The sequence below is a fragment of the Rhizophagus irregularis genome, chromosome 17, assembly GCF_026210795.1.
Source record: "Rhizophagus irregularis chromosome 17, complete sequence".
In the NCBI taxonomy this organism is placed as follows: Eukaryota; Fungi; Glomeromycota; class Glomeromycetes; order Glomerales; family Glomeraceae; genus Rhizophagus; species Rhizophagus irregularis.
The window spans coordinates 4,100,108-4,120,691 of NC_089445.1; the positions used below are offsets into that span (position 1 = coordinate 4,100,108).

General features: G+C 29.0%; 6 protein-coding genes across 6 annotated transcripts; 4 read left to right on the forward strand and 2 right to left on the reverse strand.

Moving 5' to 3' along the window:
- Positions 1-2,138: 2,138 nt before the first annotated feature.
- On the forward strand, positions 2,139-4,011 carry OCT59_009586 (uncharacterized protein; the record flags this gene model as incomplete). The annotated part of the gene is made up of 5 exons (XM_025315425.2): positions 2,139-2,327; positions 2,402-2,726; positions 2,802-3,049; positions 3,126-3,155; positions 3,223-4,011. 5 exons carry the CDS (start codon positions 2,139-2,141, stop codon positions 4,009-4,011), a joined length of 1,581 nt encoding a protein of 526 aa, XP_025182825.1.
- Positions 4,012-7,272: 3,261 nt separating this feature from the next.
- OCT59_009587 (uncharacterized protein) lies at positions 7,273-7,937 on the forward strand (the record flags this gene model as incomplete). The annotated part of the gene is made up of 4 exons (XM_025310397.1): positions 7,273-7,314; positions 7,383-7,501; positions 7,581-7,606; positions 7,678-7,937. The coding sequence occupies 4 exons, from the start codon at positions 7,273-7,275 to the stop codon at positions 7,935-7,937; spliced, it is 447 nt and encodes a 148-aa protein (XP_025182824.1).
- A 1,325-nt stretch (positions 7,938-9,262) lies between these two features.
- OCT59_009588 (uncharacterized protein) lies at positions 9,263-10,489 on the reverse strand (the record flags this gene model as incomplete). The annotated part of the gene is made up of 2 exons (XM_025309146.1): positions 9,263-9,369; positions 9,460-10,489. 2 exons carry the CDS (start codon positions 10,487-10,489, stop codon positions 9,263-9,265), a joined length of 1,137 nt encoding a protein of 378 aa, XP_025182823.1.
- Positions 10,490-14,412: 3,923 nt separating this feature from the next.
- Positions 14,413-15,693, forward strand: OCT59_009589 (uncharacterized protein; the record flags this gene model as incomplete). The annotated part of the gene is made up of 8 exons (XM_066133679.1): positions 14,413-14,509; positions 14,621-14,648; positions 14,728-14,824; positions 14,970-14,985; positions 15,061-15,192; positions 15,263-15,325; positions 15,458-15,520; positions 15,593-15,693. The coding sequence occupies 8 exons, from the start codon at positions 14,413-14,415 to the stop codon at positions 15,691-15,693; spliced, it is 597 nt and encodes a 198-aa protein (XP_066000097.1).
- A 34-nt stretch (positions 15,694-15,727) lies between these two features.
- Positions 15,728-15,979, forward strand: OCT59_009590 (uncharacterized protein; the record flags this gene model as incomplete). The annotated part of the gene is made up of 1 exon (XM_066133680.1): positions 15,728-15,979. The coding sequence occupies one exon, from the start codon at positions 15,728-15,730 to the stop codon at positions 15,977-15,979; it is 252 nt and encodes an 83-aa protein (XP_066000098.1).
- A 2,079-nt stretch (positions 15,980-18,058) lies between these two features.
- Positions 18,059-18,624, reverse strand: OCT59_009591 (uncharacterized protein; the record flags this gene model as incomplete). The annotated part of the gene is made up of 1 exon (XM_025325115.2): positions 18,059-18,624. The coding sequence occupies one exon, from the start codon at positions 18,622-18,624 to the stop codon at positions 18,286-18,288; it is 339 nt and encodes a 112-aa protein (XP_025182819.1). The 3' UTR covers positions 18,059-18,285.
- Positions 18,625-20,584: the final 1,960 nt, after the last annotated feature.

Consider the following 20,584-nt stretch of genomic DNA (forward strand, 5'->3'; position numbering starts at 1 on the left):
AATAAAAAAATTTTTAACAATACTTACTAGAATTACTACTAGGAATGTTAAAACTATAATTGCTGTGAAATTCTTTAAAATTAAAAAAAAAAAATTTTTATTAATACATGCGTTATTGAAAATGTTACTATATATATAACACGCGAAAATTTTATTTTCTTCGAATGAGTAATATGCGCATACCTTCTTCTATTTGTTTGTTATTTATATAAGTTTTATATAAGTAAATGTTAGTATATTTTACGAATGAATCATTTTTTTCAGAAATTGATTATAATACCTCTTTCTAATGCATTCTTTGGTTCAGAATAGGTTCCAAATTGATAAATACTGCTCGTACTAGTCGTATAATATTTCCTAGATTCATAATAGTCGCTATATATCGATTTGTTATCATCATCAGAAATTATTTGTTCTTGGTTTTCATCGTAAAACCATGATGTGTTCAATTCTTCCATTTCAGCTTTTAGGAAATTAATCTTAGGCCTTTTCGTTGGGTCAGCATCCCAACATTGTTCCATTAATTCTTTATATTTTAAAGGGGTTCCTGATACTATTTTTGGTCTTGAACCATTCACTATTTTCATCACAAGATCATAATCATGACTACAATTATTAAAAGGTGGTCTTCCAGAAGAAATTTCCCACATAAGTATACCGACACTATAAATATCAGATGCAAAAGTAGTAGTTTCTTTCGCAATAAGAACTTCAGGTGCTATATAAGGAAGATTTCCATATACGCTATTAAATGGTTTACTTGCAGGTCCACAAAATCCAAGATCACCAATAAAAAATCTTTCATTGAGTTCCAAAATATTTCCGGAATGCAAGTCTCTATGGATGGCATTTTCAGAATGAATTCTATGAAGTGCATGTACTATGTCGAAAGCAATACTTATTCTTCTCTTCCATGTAATTTTAGTATGATTTTGATACAAAAAATTTCTTAAATCTATATTCATCTTATCCATTACAAGCATATAAGTCCCTGATGGATTTTTTGTCATTCCAAAACAACGAACTACATCTACCCATTTTACACTTATAGATAAATGTGATTTGCTCTGTGAATAAAAAATGAATAATTAAAAAAAAAAATTGTTTCTAAAAAAAACATTACAATAAACTTCAATTATATACCTCTTTGAACCACCTTCTATCAGCATTTTCTACGTTTAAACTTTTAAGTACGACCTCACATGTACTTCCCTTCTTTAATCGTTTTTCATCAGAATCCCAATCATAATAAAATCCACCAATAAAATCTGCTGTATAAATTTTAGAGTATCCACCTTCAGCAAAATGTTGAATATTTTGTAAACTATCATATGGAATCCATTCTATTATCTTATTTGGTCTAACAGTTTCCATTTGACATTTTCGTATTAAATCATCAATTTTATTATCGCCAGACGTCCAATTCGAAAAATTTGATTTTAAATAATTTCGAATACAACATTCACAATATGTAATCGCTACACATTCTTCTTGACAATTTTCACAAATTCTTGTCGTTCTTTCTGATCCTTCAGCAGACATAATTCTATCATAGTCAAAATCTCGGTTTAATAATTTTATAGCATGAGCTTTTTCATCATTTGTAAGAGTTTCATCATCAAGAATTGTTTGTTTTCTAAACTCATGTCGTTTCAGTAAAGTATTATGAATATTAAAATCTGTTAATCCATATGCTCTATTATATGCGATCCAAAACAATTCTTTTCGAGCATCATTTGTAAATTCCATAATGAAATTAATTTTTTCGATGATTCTATATTAGTGGTTTTATAACAGACTTAAATGTGATGCGTACACGTGATCTCGCATAATTGTTTATGATGCATTTACTGCGTCACTTAATCACTTATGATGTGATTTTTTTGATTTTTTTACAAGAAATATTTATTATATTATTATTATTATTATTATTTACCATTCCGGTTCCGTGTTTTGTTTATTATATTTGTTTTAATTGGGTTCTTTATAGGTTCTTATAGAAACGCCTATGACATAATTACGCTTATTGTTTGTAGAATGCGAATTGTAACACAATAATTCAAAAAACGCCTAATAGGCGGTTAGATTTATAAATTGATTCTTCAACTAGTAACTAAGACACAAGCGTATTAACAACCATGAACAAAAGAAATTTCATTTTTTTATTATCGATATTCCTATTAATTCTAGTATTTTATGTCGATGTTAGTACTTCGACACAGAATCATACTTCTAAAAATATTTTGATCGGTAGTTTTGTTGGAGGAAGAAGTCATGTTAACCCGATGCTAGATATAGCTGTGTTATTATACGAAAGAGGTTACAATGTGAGTATTATATAAAAGTTTCAATAAATATTGTTATTTTTAATATCACTAATTTCATCCTCAACATATCATAGATAATATTAGTAGCAACTGAAAGTCACAGTTTATCATTAGAATACCCGACTTTAAAGCATGTTCCATTAAGAGCCAGGCCTTATGATTTTTCATATATTAAAATTGTTAGAGAGTCCTTTCATAAAGAATATAATTACAAAAATCTTGCCGCACTCCATGAATTTCATATAAAATCATATAACTACGTATTTGAAGTATATAAAAATACTGCTGAAGAATTTGATGTTGACTTGTTTTTCTGCGACGCTTTGTTAAATGATGCATGCTTAGACGTTGCTAATACTCTAAAGAAACCTGTCGTTGGATATACCGTTAATCTTAATGGTAATTAGAAATTTATTTATTTATTTTTTGATAGCTTTAAAAAAAAAAGTAATAATCTATTCCTTATTTATATAGCACTAGTTACTTCAATGCATAAATCCGACCCAACGCTCAAATGTCACGTTTCGTTAGAAAATGTTTCATTTTTTGAGAGATTTAGATGCGTTATAATAGAACCTATTCGATTACTTTACTTGACATATCCTTTTATAAATAGGTTAAATGATGCAAGAAAACAAATTAATGTTGAATCCGTTTTCACGTCCGCAGGAAGATTATTAAGAACTTCTTTAGTTTTGGTCGATACTTTCTTTGGTTTTGAAGTAATTACGATAAATAAAAATTAAAATCGATTCATTTTTTTTAAAAAATTAGCTATTAATTCTTTTTATTTAAAAGGTACCACAAACTTTACCACCAAATATTCAGGTAATTATTGTTTTTTCTCTCGTATTACATACAATTTAGCAATAATATTCATTACTAATACTATTAGGAAATCGGACCGGTAATGTCAGAAGAATATCCATCACTTACACCTGAACTTGATGACTTTTTAAATGGACACAAAAGAGTTTTATATGTATCCTTTGGTACACGTTTCTTTACAACTATTGAGAATAACAATAAGCTTTTGAAAGCATTTATTGAAGCAATTGACAAAAAAATAATTGATGGTGTAATTTGGACGTTAGTTCTTACGTCAAAAGACGATTTCTCGCCCACGTTAAACCTAATTGATGGTACAGCAATTCAAACTTCTTCAATTCTAAATAACAAACATCCACACATTCATATTTCAAAATTTGGACCACAATTTTCCATACTTAACCATAATAATACAAAATTATTTTTGAGTCATGGAGGTACAATAAGTTGTCATGAATCCCTATATACTGGTACACCTATGTTGGTATTTCCTTTCGCCTATGATCAAGCTGGTAATGCTGAAAAATTAAAATTAAATGGTGTAGGATTAATATTAAGTAAATTAAATTTGGATGTTAATGATGTTATAAGTAAAATAGATTTATTATTAAAAGATGAGAATGTAAAGAAAAATGTAAAAAGATTAAAATTTTTATCCATGATTAATAGTAAAAGAAAATATCGAGCAGCTGATCTAATTGAATATACATTACATGATAGTCATAATAAGGGTACCAGTAAAGGATTTTTAAATGATTGGATTCCTAAAGCAAGATTTTTCGAAGGGGATGTTAATATTTATGTTGCTTTATTAAGTGTTATTTTTGGACTTAGACTTATTGGAATAGGCATTTAAAACTGATTTATTAATTTTTATTATTATGATGTACTGTGTATTTTTTAGTATAGTTTTTAAAATATGTATTATGCTTTTTTATTTTTATCAATTTGAATAAATTTTTTATTTTATAAAGCTCAATGATTCAAATTTCCTCAAAGTATACAAAGTATACAAAGTATACGAATTTCCAAAACTATAAGCCTATTGAAGATTTTGTTTAAAGTGGGGTTTGATATCTGAGTGTTGAGCTATTTTACCGATGCCTATTTTACTGACAAAATTGGATCTTAAAAATTGGAATCATAATTGTAATTATTATATGATTTTTATCGAAATAAAAAAATTTGCGATTTGTTCGTTAAAAAAACTAATCCATTGGAATCTATTGATCGTAAAATAATTAATTTTTATTGAAATACAAATCCTCGTCAAATACTCAAATGTGTTCTAAATTTTGTACATATGGAATTTGACTTGAAAAAATTTCTCCCCACAATCATGTGATTCTTTAACCAATCATGTTTAAAATTTATGGTGCAATAATCGTCAGTATGACTATTATCAACAAATTTGGTTAAAATCCTGTTTTTCAAAGAAAAAACTCTTGGCAAAATTTTCTTTTGCAGGACTCATTCTTCTTGAATAACCGGTTTTAGGGGATCATTTCCGTGAGCTACAATAAACAATAAGCATTTAATATATCCCGAATGAGAAATATGTTTGATGTAAGATTGTGTCATACTTTTTTTACATAAATATACGAAATAACCTGTCGTATCCAATAGCTCTATTTAAAAAAAAAAAAATAATTTCTTAACCAAATAAACCAAATAATTCAAATGAAGAAAAAAATCGGACCAATCTAATATACGGAATTTAAAAAAGATGTTAAAAAATCACCAATCTTACTTCGTAGCGCCAACGTAGATTAATAGTTTTTTCACTCATATAATTTATAGGGTTAAGGTACTTTATTCTGCAGGGCGGGCTTCAACTTACCAAGTTTTTACTAGTGTATGGGAAATGAATTTAAAGTTTAGTTGGTTAGATTTTAAATAGTTTCGTTTATAATTACCTCATCACTGTCGAAGTAGATTTTTATCTCTTCTTTTGGTTTAGTTTAGTTTTTTTTATTTACTTTTTCAGTTTTGTGTTGTTTATAAAATCTTATTATATAAGCAGTTGTTGCAGTTATTTTAAATAATGAATTATTATAACTTCGTAGTGTAAATAATCCTGACGGCCATCGAGTAATAGAGGTTTTCTTATTATATATAAATTTTCTTAATTAATAATTATTTTTATTCATTTATTTGTATTTATTTATTTTAATAAAATTTGTACCATCATTTAATCCTAGTTTCAAATTTTACACGCCCGCGTCATTATTTTTGTAATTGACTCTAAGTTAAAAAATTTCACAAAGCTTTTAATATTAACGATTTCGAAATGTCAAGTCGTGCTTTTTTTTTTGTACTTTGTTTACGGAATTTGTAACCTTTTTTTCCTTTTAACGTAAAATATACAAATATATAAAATTTGGATCGATTATAAAATCAACTGAAACATAACAGTTATTATATGTTTTAATTTTTGAATAAGTTTTTACCATTTATTTGTGTTACCATTATGATAAAAATAATAAGTTATATGAAGTCGTAATAATGTTATTATGGAATAATGGGGAATTAAATAATTTAATAGAAAATGATATTAAATTAAAAAGATCAAAAAAACTATTTATTTTCTGACCGCTTTTATATATATGTAAATAAAATTTATTGTAGTAATTGTATCATATAATAACCTTTTGAAAATTAAAAACTTATAAAATAGACGTGTTTTTTTTTCTTTCTTTCGCAAAGGCGTTAGATCAACGTAAATTTACTAAGCCACTTCACGTGCAGTAGACAATTCATTTATATTGGATCCTTTGATAAAAGGAAAAAATCAATTTTCAAAAAAAAAATAATAAATAAAAATTCTCCCGTCATTATTAATATTAAAGGTCCCATAAAAAATATAATTACGTTTTACATTCCGAAATTCTGATGAAATATATAAAATGCATGCATGGAAACTGAAGATATCTAAGTCATGTAAATTTAAGAAAATTTTTGCACAATGAAATATTGCTGTTATCGCCAATACTTTGAATGAGGTGTAATAGAGAAAATTAACCGATGAAAGCGTATAACGAATTTATGGTACCGTAGTTTGCACCGTTGACGTATGTGACTTATACAAAATTGGATTAGCTGTTATAGTGGAAATAGTAAATACATTAATTGAGACTGGTGAACAATATATAAGATTTTTTGTTAAACATTCACTAAATAATTTCGTAAGCAAATTTAGGCGTTCCTAGTTACGAACTTACGATTTATATTAAAAAAGAATAATTACTATAATTACACATAAAGAACATTCCTAATAAATTTTCTGGAAGGATAAATCCTAAATTGAGGATCATTTGACCAATCATCATTATGCTTTTGAATCTTACTATTATCCTGATTTTTAAACTTTCCGATAATATATATATATTATAATTATTTATTCATGAGTAAGTATTAAAAAAGACTCATATATAATAATATAACGCAACAAAAATAACATGAACATATAATATACATTAAAATCACATAATGAAAATATATAATGAACCCAATCAATTCTAAAGGTTTTATTATAACGGGATGCTTGAAAAAAAAACTCGCAATAATCTCTATATTTGTCACATTGTACATACGCGTAATAATAGTAATTAATAATAACTGTATTAAAATAAATAATTCATTGAATACTGAGAAAAGTATTTTTTTTCCTAAGAAAAAAACGTATTAAAAAAAACGAGGATATCCGTCATCCGTTTATCCGATCCGATCATCAACCGTCATCCGAAAAATCCGCCGGATTAGGGATATCCGAAGGATAATCGGATCGGATAAAAACAAATTTATGTATTATTGATGGACGACGTCTGAAATCTGAATGATCCATTATTCAATTATCCGAGAAATCCAATCCGTATTATCCGTTATCCGAAATATCCGAATTTTTTTGGAGGATATCCGTAATCCGACGGATAGCGGTTTAACGGAAAGAAAAATTAAAAAGAAGCTGGAGTATTTGTTTGAGTTTCACTTAAAAATATCATTAAATGTAGTGTCGTAGAGGTTATATGAAAAAATTTAGATATAAAAAGAGTGAGAATAAAGCGTCAAATTTCAAAAAATATAAATTTTCATTTTCTTACTTCGCCTACTTGAAATTATGAATTATAAAACCGAAAAATTTAATAGGATCAATAGAGCTGTATGTTAAATGAATCATATTTAATGCGGATTTTTTTTAAAAAAAATTTATTATTTTTTTTTTTTTAGAGTGAAGGTATAATTCTCGAATATATGAAGGAATGGATTGATAATGGAAGGCCTAATAGGAAACCTTTTGCAATATTGAGTACAAAAATACCTCATACTCCTAAGCAAATTTGCCATCAGTAAGTTTATTACCTTTTTTTTTTTAAAAAAAAAGAAATTAAAGAAGTCACAATGCTAATTTTATTTTTATAAATTTAGTTGGACCAATAAGCTAGATCCTAGGCGTAAGTACTAAGTAAGTTACATCATTTTGAAAATAATAAAAAAATCTGAAAACTTTTATTTTTTTTTTTAGTCTGTTTGAGTAAAAAAACACCATTCAGCGATAATGAGAAGGAATATATTTTTAAATGGGTAAAGCAACATCTAAAGACCAGTAAAAAGAAAGTACCATGGAAGGTTTTGCAAACCAAAATCTTGGAAGAATTTGGAAAATTTCGCGCGCGAAATGATATTAAAAATTTGTGGAATCTTCATAGAAAAAAATTAGATAAACAGGCGAAAAGTTTATCATCATCATTATTATTGTTATCAATTTATTTTATGTCACAATAACATTATATACAGTTCTTTAATAAAATTTATTTGAATTTATTAATAAATGATGCTAATATATAATATACCTAATATACATAATATACGTAATATGTATATTATCCAATCATCCACGCCAACCGCCTTGTACCTTTTAAAAGCGTATGATTTTCAGTATCGGAAAGTTACCACTTTTTATTATCTGCATTCCATATTGCACCTTCAAATTGAACGCCTAACGTATTTTTTGTAAAGTAGTAAATAGTCTACCTACGACTTTTATTCATGCTTGGTATCCGGCGGTTACAACGCATAGAATATTCTGCGATTTGCATGAACCAGTGACGTATTATTGCCACCCACGTGGTTCAAAAAAACTGATAAACTTGTAGACTCATCATTGGTGAAACTTTCCTTTTATATCTTCCATCATGATAATAATAACCTCCATCATATCAACTGTATTCATTATAACCAGGGTTGGGAAAATATGGTGTACGAGGTAAAATTTCAGTACAGTACAGTACAGTTAGTACATTGTACTTAAAATTTTAAATACCATATATTTAATAAAGTTACTTCAAATTCTAACTCTGTCAATATTGATTCATTTATGATAAAATAAATACTATTAAATTCCTCTCATTGAGATGAATCTAATGAGCTTAATTTTATTGAAATCTAATCACTGGACCACTTAAAACCAGGGTATATATGATTAAAAATACCTCTGTAATTTATATAAAAAAATGTACTTGTACTAAAAAAACTCAGTACAGTACAGTACTGTACGTACTGTACTAACTGTACTGGTACAGTACAGTACATTTCCCAACCCTGATTATAACCATCATCATCAGAATCATCTGGCATCTCTTCCTTAGAATCATTATTGTGGCTAGAGCCACCATCACTAAATACCTGAGGAATATAGCTAATCAATCATTAATCTGTTTTTGGGATAAAGTTGATAAGATCTAGTATTACATTCTTTATTCCGATTTTTTTTTTTGCAATAGGGGCTTATCAGCCAGCCAATATACCACTGCTTCATTTATAACATATCAGTTAAAAGAAGGAGGTCATGTCGAACCTACAGTATTTTGACGATTTATAGCAGTTTATAGCAGTTTGTATCAAGTATATTACAAAATATTGGATCATTTAAAAAAAATATAGTTTTATGATTTTCCATGCTAAAGTTTTTTCTGCCTTTTAATTTAATTAGATAGACATGTGTTAGTAACATATGATGAATATTAAAAACTAGGAAATTTTATAATAAAAATTTTAGAAATTTCATTTCAACCTGTGATAATGGTTTATAAACTGACTAATTATAGTAACTATGGTTGTTTTAATGTGGCAAATCCAACCCGAAATTCGCCTTGATCAAAAATGCTGTATACGTTCTTTAAGAATGGAATGCCAATAATCCATGCTGTGTCCGATCCTGAAGGATTTTGAAAAAAGAATACTTTTAAAAACCATTTTTTATTAAACATTTTTGATTATAAATATATTAGACAAATAGTATAGATACCAGTATCGATTCCCTGAATAGATCCAAAGCAATTCTCTCCTTCTTTGAGTACAAAATCTCTATGATCCATATTCCAAGTCATACCGCTGAATCTCAGACTAATTACAATATTGGTTTCACAAGGTATTGAGTAGAACCCCTTATCTAGCGCTACGGACTTGGGAATTTTACCATAAAGTGTCTTTGCATCGGCAGGTGGCATAATTATGCTTGCAGACCCAGTATCGATTGATCCAATACGATCTTGAAAACCTAATGGTTGGTCACTGACAAAGCAGTCATCGAGAGGAATCTTCCACAAACCATGATTATCATCCACTAGATTTGTCCAGGTAAGTGAATTAGCATCGTATCTTGCTGGATTACTCCCGCCGATTGTTAATTCGCTTGGCGTATTATCTGCATCTCTTCCAAGCATAAAAGAGAATTGTGGTTGATCGAGTTCCTGGCTATTTATAAGGTTCGTGACTGGTGTGAGTTGTCCGTTTTCGCTTGCTGAGCTAAGTGCCATCCCCATTATACCCGAAAATGTGAGATCGGCAAAATTATCGGAAATCGTGTCAACAAGTCCGAAATCTTGTGTTTCCACCGAAAGACTCCCGATTTTGATATCGGTCGTGGCACGAGATCCTTTTGCAAATGCACTGCTAACGTATTCGACATAGAAAGGTAGGTCGATAGCTTTGTAAGATTCATCAAGGTATGAATTATATTTAAGTTTACGACTGCACGCAGGTGAATCACATTCATCACCTATAACAAACAAATCGGCCGATCCCGTGTCGAATAGCACATTAAGCTCTTGTGGTTCTCCCGTGCCGAAAGTAATTTCTCCAAAATAAGAAAGGTCCGGTCGATCTTGGTCTAATGTTATTAGTTCGTTTGCTCGCCTGGAAACATTATATGCCCAGCGACGAGTGATTGGTTTTATCTTTAGCGGAATTGTATGCACTTTAGGCCGTTCATAAGGTAATGCATCAACAAATAGAAAAACTGTTATTGCTAACGTAAATATATGCAAAGCGTGCATGATATCTTCTTATACGAGTGATTATATTCACAAAAAAGAAATTGCGTTCTAGCTTCACTTACTCCACTCACACATTTATATATTTCGAGAATGCTAAAACATTCTAACTCGAATAAGGTTTAAAGTAAATTAATTCAATGAGAAAAAATAAGATCATCAAATTAGGCGTTAGATCGTCACTATGAAAATTTTTTTTTTTTTTTTCACTATGAAAATTAATTGAATTTCTTTATAAGATCATCACTAATTTGAGTTATCGAATTCGTAATGACAACAAATCCTTTCAACTGTCAAAGAATATAGAACCGTAATTTATAATTCGTAACACATTAGTGCATGCGACCACATGGTTATAATAAACTAATCAGAAGAAAAAACCAGTCTAACTTTCGCGACTGAAAGTCTCAGCTCCATCGAGTTGGGCCATTTCTTTCTGCCAACGACTATAACTACCAGTGGTAATTCAGTTGAGATGAAGCAATAAAATCTCTCTCTAGACAATATAAAAGAATTACACGTTTTTTTTACATGAGAAATTTAGCGAGTGAAATAAGTGAAATATATGACTTGCTTTCAAGGGATGTAATGCGAAACTCTGCGTCATATTGTTTCTCTAATATTAATGCTATCCTATAGATCGAAAATCTGGAAAGTTCTCTTGAGGAACTTGGCTAAAATCAAAATTTTTTATATGGTTTATATGAAATGGAATTATATAGAAATGAAGTGTAATAAAGTTGCGAAGAAATGTTGGTGAGAATTGCTGTCTAGTTTATTTCGGAAATCTGATAGCAAAGAAAAAAATTGTTAATGCGCTGTCTCAATAATTCAAGCTCTGATGACATGTTCAAAATAAAAAAATCACGTGCACGTTATTTGTAATGCCAAGAAAAAATTTTATTAATACATGCAAAAATAAATACAAAGTTCGGGACGTAGCCCATGATACATGACGATTTTTTTTCTATGCTAATGTTTATACATACGATTATTTTTTCGAAAAAGATAAGACTATCTTATTTATTTTCTGTTTTTACCCGTTTCAATGATTCCTTCGATTCTATCTGGCGATCACATAAACGTCAACTCCAAAAATGAACATGATCAATGCCATATGGCACGATGATCTTGATTTGCGTGTCGAGATTCTGTTGATCATAGTGCATATCAATTATTTTAATTCGGAAAATACTTCGCTCGAAGTTGAGGAAGAAGGCCTTAGAAAGAATATTATAAAAAATTTCGCGAAATATGCCATCTAGACATGTTTTAGCATGTGAACAATTTGATACAGTACATTTATTTGATCAATGATTAAGTAAACGTTCTGTTTACTTACTGTTGGTTCGTGAGAAGGACGATTTGGTAAAAAAGCAAAATTGTAGCAAGGCGACAAAGAACTCGATGAATTAACTACTTGTGACACGCAACTTAAAGTTAGATCAACGTAATTGCTGTATTTAATAATTCTTTATTTGTTGTTTGCAATCTGTCTCGTCGTATGAATGATTAAAAAATACGGAATACGTTTAGTTATATTTTAATAAACGCAAACAATTTACGGTTGCGACCGCAAATAAAGTTTTTTTCATAAAGCGAATCAAATCATAAACAATTTACGTGGCAACAAATTTACCTAAATCTAAAAATAATCGAAGAACTAAAATAAACGAAACTTCGAATGGATTTAGTGAAAATTATAATGGAAGAAACGATTCTAATTGGAATAATAATAATTAATTTTATAAGAATTTTTTTTTTTCGTAACAGGTGCGAATCATTTTTGAATTCAACATTTCCATAATTCAAAAAATTTTCAAAACATAGTATTAGATTAAAGCTTTAGATAATAGTTAGTTTATGTTCATATTTTAAACGTCTTTGTGATGTTTCTTCGAGAATTTTACGGAGAGATAGTCAGTGATCATTCTCTCTGCGTGATCTTTGGTTTAAATCAGTTGTTAATTTGCCTCCTCACCTCAAAAGACCGCGCAGATATTGGTTATTTACGTATCCAAATCCTATTATCCTAAATAAAAAAGCAATGTAATGTTTATTTTATATAGAAGAATTTTTATACTTACCAAATGCTTTGGTGTATCAGATTCTGTGTTGTTGGTCGTGGATCAAAAAAAAAATAAATAAAATAATTATAAATTTAAAGAATGGAATCATGGTTTCTTGTTTCTAAAAGACCCAGCAATTTTTATTATAATTACTTATTTTTAATTTTAGCAAAGTGAAACTCATACAATAGTACAAACTGTAAAAACACTAATTCATAAAATAGAATCTATAACTAATTGTAAGGCCGCAAAGACAACCGTTTATATCATTAAAAAATCATGGTTTAAGTTAGGATCTGAAAACATCACAACTTTATAGTTGCGTTCTTTGCGACTTTGGTACCCAATAGCGTTCTAGCATCTTTTGATTTTCATCATTTTATTGCTATTCCCTTCAAGCTCTCAACTGGTTACTTTTAAAAGACTTCGTTTAAATCATTTAATAAAGGCAACTGATCTATTTTTTTGATGGGATGATCCAGTGATCCACGTCGATAACAAAAATTTCGAAAAGGTTGATTCATCTTTCAATAGCATTTTCGTGTAAAATTTGTTTGTCGTTTCATGTAATATACCAAATCCTAATAAATATCAAAATACGAGCGAACAATTTCGATAAAAAAAAAAGGATTACCAACGCGATTAATGATGATGGCAGAATGATGATGGAAAATCAGTAGTAAGATAAATGATAAATTTTTATTGAGAAAAAAAGGAATCTTTGAAATAAATAAATAAAACTAAATAAAATAAATGAATACATGAAATAAAAGCTAATATAATATAATATAATAATCGTGGAGCATAAAAAGAAAAAGAATAAACCAAATAAAGTTTAGAATTTATTATTTCTAAATATTCCAAATAATCCAAATAGACCATTTGAGGTATTCACAAAGTAATTAAATGCTCGTAATGATCTATTTGGAATATTTACATGTGATTAAATAATAAATATAATCGAACCTATTAATGGACATCTGCCATTATTTAATAAAAATAAAAGGTTTAATTTTAGATTTTTTTTTTTCGAAAAATAATCAAATAAAACAATATTAATTAATTATACCTGATTCCATTAGACCCATTAGATTGGATCCATTAGATCTATTAGATCACTAGATCCATTAGATTCATTAGATCCATTATATTTATTAGATCCGTTAGATTCATTAGATCCATTGGATCCATTAGATTCATTAGTCCATTGGACTTATTGGATCCATTAGATTCATTAATCCATTAATATGGAATAATGTTATATGAAATTCTAACAAATTTCATATCTTTTATGTTCTACATGATTGGAACGGCTACTCATAATGAATCTTTTTTTTTTTTCTCATTAGAATTATCTGAATTATTTGAAAATTATGTGGAAAGAAAAAATTTTTTCCATTAACGTTTGGACAATATTTATACCTAAATAAAAAAAAAGAACCCACATATGGAATAAAGTTTCAGTATGCTGAAAAAGATGATGATTTACCTAAATAATTATTTTTCAAGGAGTACCTGCATTGATTTCTTGTGATAAACTATATCTGATATTGTGTCATAAACCTTAAAAATGATTGGTTGATATGATATGAAATCACATTATTGTGGGCAAATGCTCCCCTTGTTGGTTTTGCGATACCAGAAAAAAAGTTTAAAATTTCATGTTTTACAACTGATGATATTGAAGAGCTTCGAGATATAATTACGCTACTTACACTTTAAATAAATCATATATGTATGTTTTTTTTATTAGTTGCTCCAGAAAAAAAGAAAAAAGCGACAAAATTAAAATTTCATACTCTAATTAAAGAGCTTCATGATATAATTTCTAATGAGTTTGGTCATTGGTTGTGACTCATGATTGGAAAGATTATGGAAAATCATATTATATGTCACAAGATAATACCTACAGAAGAAAATGAGTGGGAGAAGCACAAATTTCGAGAGAAGAAACGTTTTAGAAAACCCAACTAAATTCTTGCAGAAGAAAATCCGGTTTTGAAAGACCAAATAATTTTTTCGCGAATCAATACAGAAGAAAAATCATATAATTGTGAATAGTTAGGTTACGGAAAAAAAATTTTTCCACTTAGGTAGTTATAGAACTTATGGAATTATGGAAAAAGATATTAAATTTAAGAGACTAAAATATATAAATTAAAATATCAATAGGATTTATCGTTCCGAAAGTTTATATTCTCCGCCTAATAACGTTCTAGAAATTTCTGAACAAAAAATAGATATTAGCTCTGCAAGCTTCCTCGCAAATGTGAAAAAATATATTTCATTCATACCTTAATTGCGAACGGACTTCATCGTCATCACTTCTTTCAAACCGGTTTCTTCAAATTGTGTAAATCTTTGTGTTCTTACTGACTAGTCAAATACGATCAATCGTACGACCACTCATACAGCAGAAAAATTACGTAGGTGAGGTACAAAAAACTCGATAAAATCAGTAAATCAATAAATCAATAAATTTACAATCTTTTATAATTTGATTAGAAACCAAATTTCTCTCTAATAAAACTTCTACAACTGTAAGGATGTTCAGAATCATTGTAACCCGCAACTTACATCGTCCCATTTATAGTCGTCCAGTTTGTTCAAAATTTCTAATTTCGAAGCCTCCTGGTGGTGCGTTTTCCATATAACTTTGTTTTATTATGATTTTATAATATTCATTTTTTTTTCATTTTCTATTTAGAATTAAGAAACACTTCTTCTATTGGTACTACCACTGGTCCTAGCAATAAATCGCCATCTGATAGTACGTATATGACCTTTTATTTTGTTATCTGTTGTGTTTTTATAATGTTCATCGTTTTACTTGTCTATTATATAACTTTGTTTTATTATGATTTTATTATAATGTTCATTTTTTTTTTCATTTTCTATCTAGAACTAGAAGATACTTCTTCTATTGGTACTACCACTGATCCTAGCAATAAATCACCATCTGGTGGTACGTATATGACCTTTTATTTTGTCATCTGTTGTGTTTTTATAACGTTCATCGTTTTACTTGTCTATTTAGAGTCCAGAAGATATATTTCTTCTGGATCTTCTCTTATCGATGAAAGGGTTTTAGAGTCCCTTAAATGGGACTTTTACTTTGAAAGAATTAATCTTGCATGATATCGATAAACGTCGAACTGAGTATATTGAAAATATGTTCACCAAGTTCCAGAACAAAATACTTTTCGCTTTTATTGGTGCCACTATGTCAATAATTTTTACCGTAATTGGTTCTAGCAAATGGTATGTTGATCGAGCTAGTGAAAAGATCGATGATGTCAAATCGATCTTGAATCTTAACGAGACTGGTAAAGAGATCATCGATGACATCAGAATACTCTTGGATAAAAATGAGAACAAGACTGATAAAAACGAGAACGAGACTGATAAAAAGAAAAAGAAGTAATCTCTTTTTATATCAATTGCTTAGCTTATACGAATACTCTTGGATAAGAATGAGAAAAAGACTGACAAAAACGAGAATGAGACTGATAAAAAGAAAAAGAAGTAATCTCTTTTTATATCAAATTGCTTAGCTTATACTAAAAAGTTTAACATGAAATCAGAATATAATTTCCTTTTTTTCTATATTTTCTTTTGCGATTGATTTATTTACAAAAACATATAATAAAGAACTGTTGCATTAAAATTTAAAATATGTGCATCAAGAGACTAGTAGATGACTAGCTAAGTAATCTTAGCCATAGGTCTGGCATTTTACTGTTTGGGTGAGTTAACCTTCTCGGATTACATTTTCAATTAAAAGTTCACATGATTCCTTTACCTGAAACTTTACAAGAAAGAATGTGATACAACACGTAAAAAAATAAATAGTCAGAAACTTTGCGCGTGATACATGATGAAGTTACGTTTCTATCCCATTAGCCTATCTATTCCTCCACGAGATTGCTCAATGACTTTACTCTTTCATTCCCCACGATCCTCCCTAACTTTCATCGGCTTTTGTGCCTCGTCCAGTAATCATATAATATGACCAAAGACTTTCTCCACCTTGTCTTTCATATCTTTATAACAAATAAGGAGTTCGATAACTTGAATGACGGTTTCCCTTCACTGTCTAGCTTACATAAAATACCATTTTTCTGTGTTTGCAAGGACAATCTGAACGGCGATTGTGCAAAACTTCATTTTTTTTCGTACAGTAAGCTTGATCGTGACATTTTGTATGGATGACAACACTCCAAATAAAAAAGTCAAGTGTCCGTTCCAATTTGGAACGCAGATCACTTTTGCCAAGAAAATTTTTATTAAAAAATGCGAAAAATAAATACAAGATCGGGACGTAGCCCGTGATACATATTATTTTTTGATAAATTTTTTGATCCTAGCCCTCTTACTAGTTGGGGAACTATCTACACTAACCCTATCCTTTAACAGCCCAACAATTATACCTATTACCCTTTTCACGTTGTTTCGAAGTAACTCGGGATTTTCTTTGACGGCGGATTTCGTGAGATTAATCTGGTACTCAATGCCACTTGTACAGTAAATACCATCCGGAGTATATATAATAAAGTACCACTCCGTGCCTGTGGTCACGATACCATAGATGTAGTCAAAATAGTCGTTCCCAAACGCTCGATCCGCAGTCCGTTTCTTTTTATTTGTCTGAAACGCGCTTTCAAGCTGTGCCAGATTCTAAGAGATAAAATGCGTTAATATTATTAAATCTCTTTCGGCTTGGCACTCTAAAAACACGAATCAAGTATAAGACTACCTGAGCATATCCAATCTTAATATTACGAGGCTTTCCTTCGGCGATACATAGGAGGTCTTCTAAACTTTTGATCGCATAGTCTAATCGGCCTGTTGCATCCTCACCAGAAATATCTTTCTGTAAAACTATGAATATATCTTGAGAGGTGAATTTTTTGGCGATGGCAATTGATGCATGTAATATAGCTGAAATAAATTCACAGCGCGTCGCCTCGTTAGCATCGGTCATGGACTAACTTTGTTATGACATTTTTCGAATATTGATCGTGATCGATGATCTTGAATCGATTTTAAGAATTTCGATTTATCCGGTTATTGAGAACGAAGCGCGCAACCAGGAATTAATGCTTTTTAAACTGTATGATCTTTGTACAGTAAGTAGTAATGATAAAATTTTAATTCCAACCGGAATTAAAATCGCAGTAAAAAAATTTTGATCCTATTGTTCGCTTGACATATCACAAATTTACAATCAATTATCACATATCAATGTAGTTGTGCTAAAGAGGATCAAAAAACAAAGACAGGTATATGATATTAATCGGAAACGTAGATGTAAATGGCAACCGTTACTTATAATTTAGTCGTCAATAATCTTCAATATTAATTAAAATATTTTTATTTATTTATTTAAATACTTTTTGCAGATAAAAAAAGAAAAATAACAATATAAAGTTGAAGATATTCGTCATTTTGATATTGTGTATATGTAATCATCCTGCCTATTTGTCTTTGTTTAATTTTTTAGTATCCTGTTTTATAAAATAATTTTTTTTTAGAAAATAAATTCTTATAATCATATGATATTGCGAGATAAATCACATAATTTACCGGACTTCGAGAGATAGATAAACATTCCTTATGATGACGTAAGGAATGAAGGGATTGACTAAACGCCCATCGTAAAGCATTTAGAAAAAACTATGTTCCTACATCAATGTATTGCTCTCTCTTTCAAACAAGGTATGTGATGCGTTAATTTTTCGAACTTGAAAGTTCTTTATTTCCGGTTCTATGATTATCTCTTATTTTAAGATTTCTTATAGTTGTTTCAACTGCGTGATGGTTCCTTCCAGAAAGGCCTCTACGTAGATCATCAGGAGATCTAAGGTCTATTTGAACGAGTGAACCACCTTCATAGAAAGCGGTAGCGCTTAGATCTAAGTTAATCATCATTTTTCCTCTCGTGAGACGCGCAGATTGGTAATATCCTTGCCAGACTTCAGCACCTCCAGTGTTAGGTAGGGCTCCCTGCGAAGTACAAAAGGATCTACCTAAACTAGCATGTACTTGTGACGTGACGTCCAGCGCCATTATTGCTTATTACACGAATGATTATATGCTTGCCCAACCTTCTTATTCTTATTCTAAATTCTCGTGGGGGACGTTGACCGTGCTTTCTTCTAGTTGCACCTAATTTGTTAAATATAATTTAATAAACTTTTTTTTTTTCAAAAGTCAAGAAAAGTAAAAAAAATAAAGATATTTACGTTGAAAGTAGCAGCATCTCCAAATGCCGATAATTCGTGGGCGAAAATATTTTTAATTTTTCCCTGCAAACCATTTGTTATTAGTTAGTGTCCATTTTCATTCTTTTTAAATACAAGCATATATTTAGATATTATATAACATTGATAATTCATAAATAAAAAGAATTATATAATACAGTTTTGATAACTTCTTGAAGTTATATTGTAAAATACATAGTAACATTTCACTTCGTATTATTCAATATTGGTATATTTTTAATGAAAAATTATTTTTTTTTTACGTACCATCAAATATCTTCATATTTAATCGCAGAGTAGTCTTGTCTCCTGGCATTGAAATGACTACAAAATAATTTTTCACGGTCTTCCTTCACAACCAACACCTGGTCTTTTTACGAACTGAGTGATTCCATTTTTAAAGAAAGAATAAATGTAATAAAAAGAATTTTTTTTTTCTTTTTTTTTTCTGGAAGCTTGGGCAAAAATAAATAAAATGATTTGTTGATAAAAAGCGGTAATAGTCACGAGTGATTGATTGTCAGATATGGAAGTTGAAAATGTATATTTATTTACTTATACAAGTTTTTTCCGGAATAACTTGGAATATAATATATATATATATTTTGCATGTATTAACGACCAAATCATATTGGGCTTAAAACCTCATGAAAAAAAGTATTGTTATTGTTTTCTAATTTGGTAAATCTTTTTACAAAAACAGTTAATATTAACACTTTAGTTTATGTAAACTTGGTAGGTTAAACAAAACTAAATAAAAGAATTTATCCATAAATGCCAATAGCACAAATAACTATCCAATTATCACTTTTGATAATAATCACACCCGATCCAGATTCCAGTTAACATATAATTATTGAAAGATTCTAGTGACTCAATGACTCCTTACTTGCAAATTGAACCATATAATCAAATCAATTGATTAAATTTGAAAAAACTTACATAATTTTACGTAAACGAGACTAATGAAAGACGCCAACGAAGTAGAAATAGCTAAAAAGACAAAGAATCATGAGGAGGGTAAAATATCAAATTATTTAGTAATTCATGAATTGTATTACTTACTATATACTATTTATTGTATCACTTTAACCGTTATTATGGTTATTGTGACATACAGTATGAAAATCATATGCAGTATTTATTAAATGAATTTTTATAATATGAGAACATATTTTAAAAGTATTAAATTTATGCACCTTGTTGAATTAAAGTATATATAAGATTTCTGGATGGAATTTGCGATATTAATACATTTAATTTTTCAATACAAACATAAATTTGTTTCGCATAAATGAACTTTTTTGTCATTATATCAAAAATTAATTGTTAAGAAAAGCGTCCTGGCTAAAAAACCGGTCTTTTTGGGACCCTGGAGGATCAGTGATAGAGATCCTCATCTTCGGATATTATTCCCCTTAATAATATATTCGCATATTTTATCCCAATATTTGTATGACTCGAAGAACGTTACGATAAAAAAATTTTTTATTAAAAAAAAATGATTTCAAAAATTGGGATATTCAAATTTGTCACATTGATTAATTTTTCCTTATTAATTTAAGTCGAAAAAAATTCTAAATAAAGATGACGGATAACAATTTCTCGAATGTAATAATATATTTTAATATATTTATTATTTTCAAAAATATTTCTTATCTCCTGCAGGAAAAAAAGTTTCATAATATACTGTAAAAAGATATATATATGTTGGAGTAGCTATATAATTCTTTACATTTTAAAACAACCTGCTTTGCCATGCATAC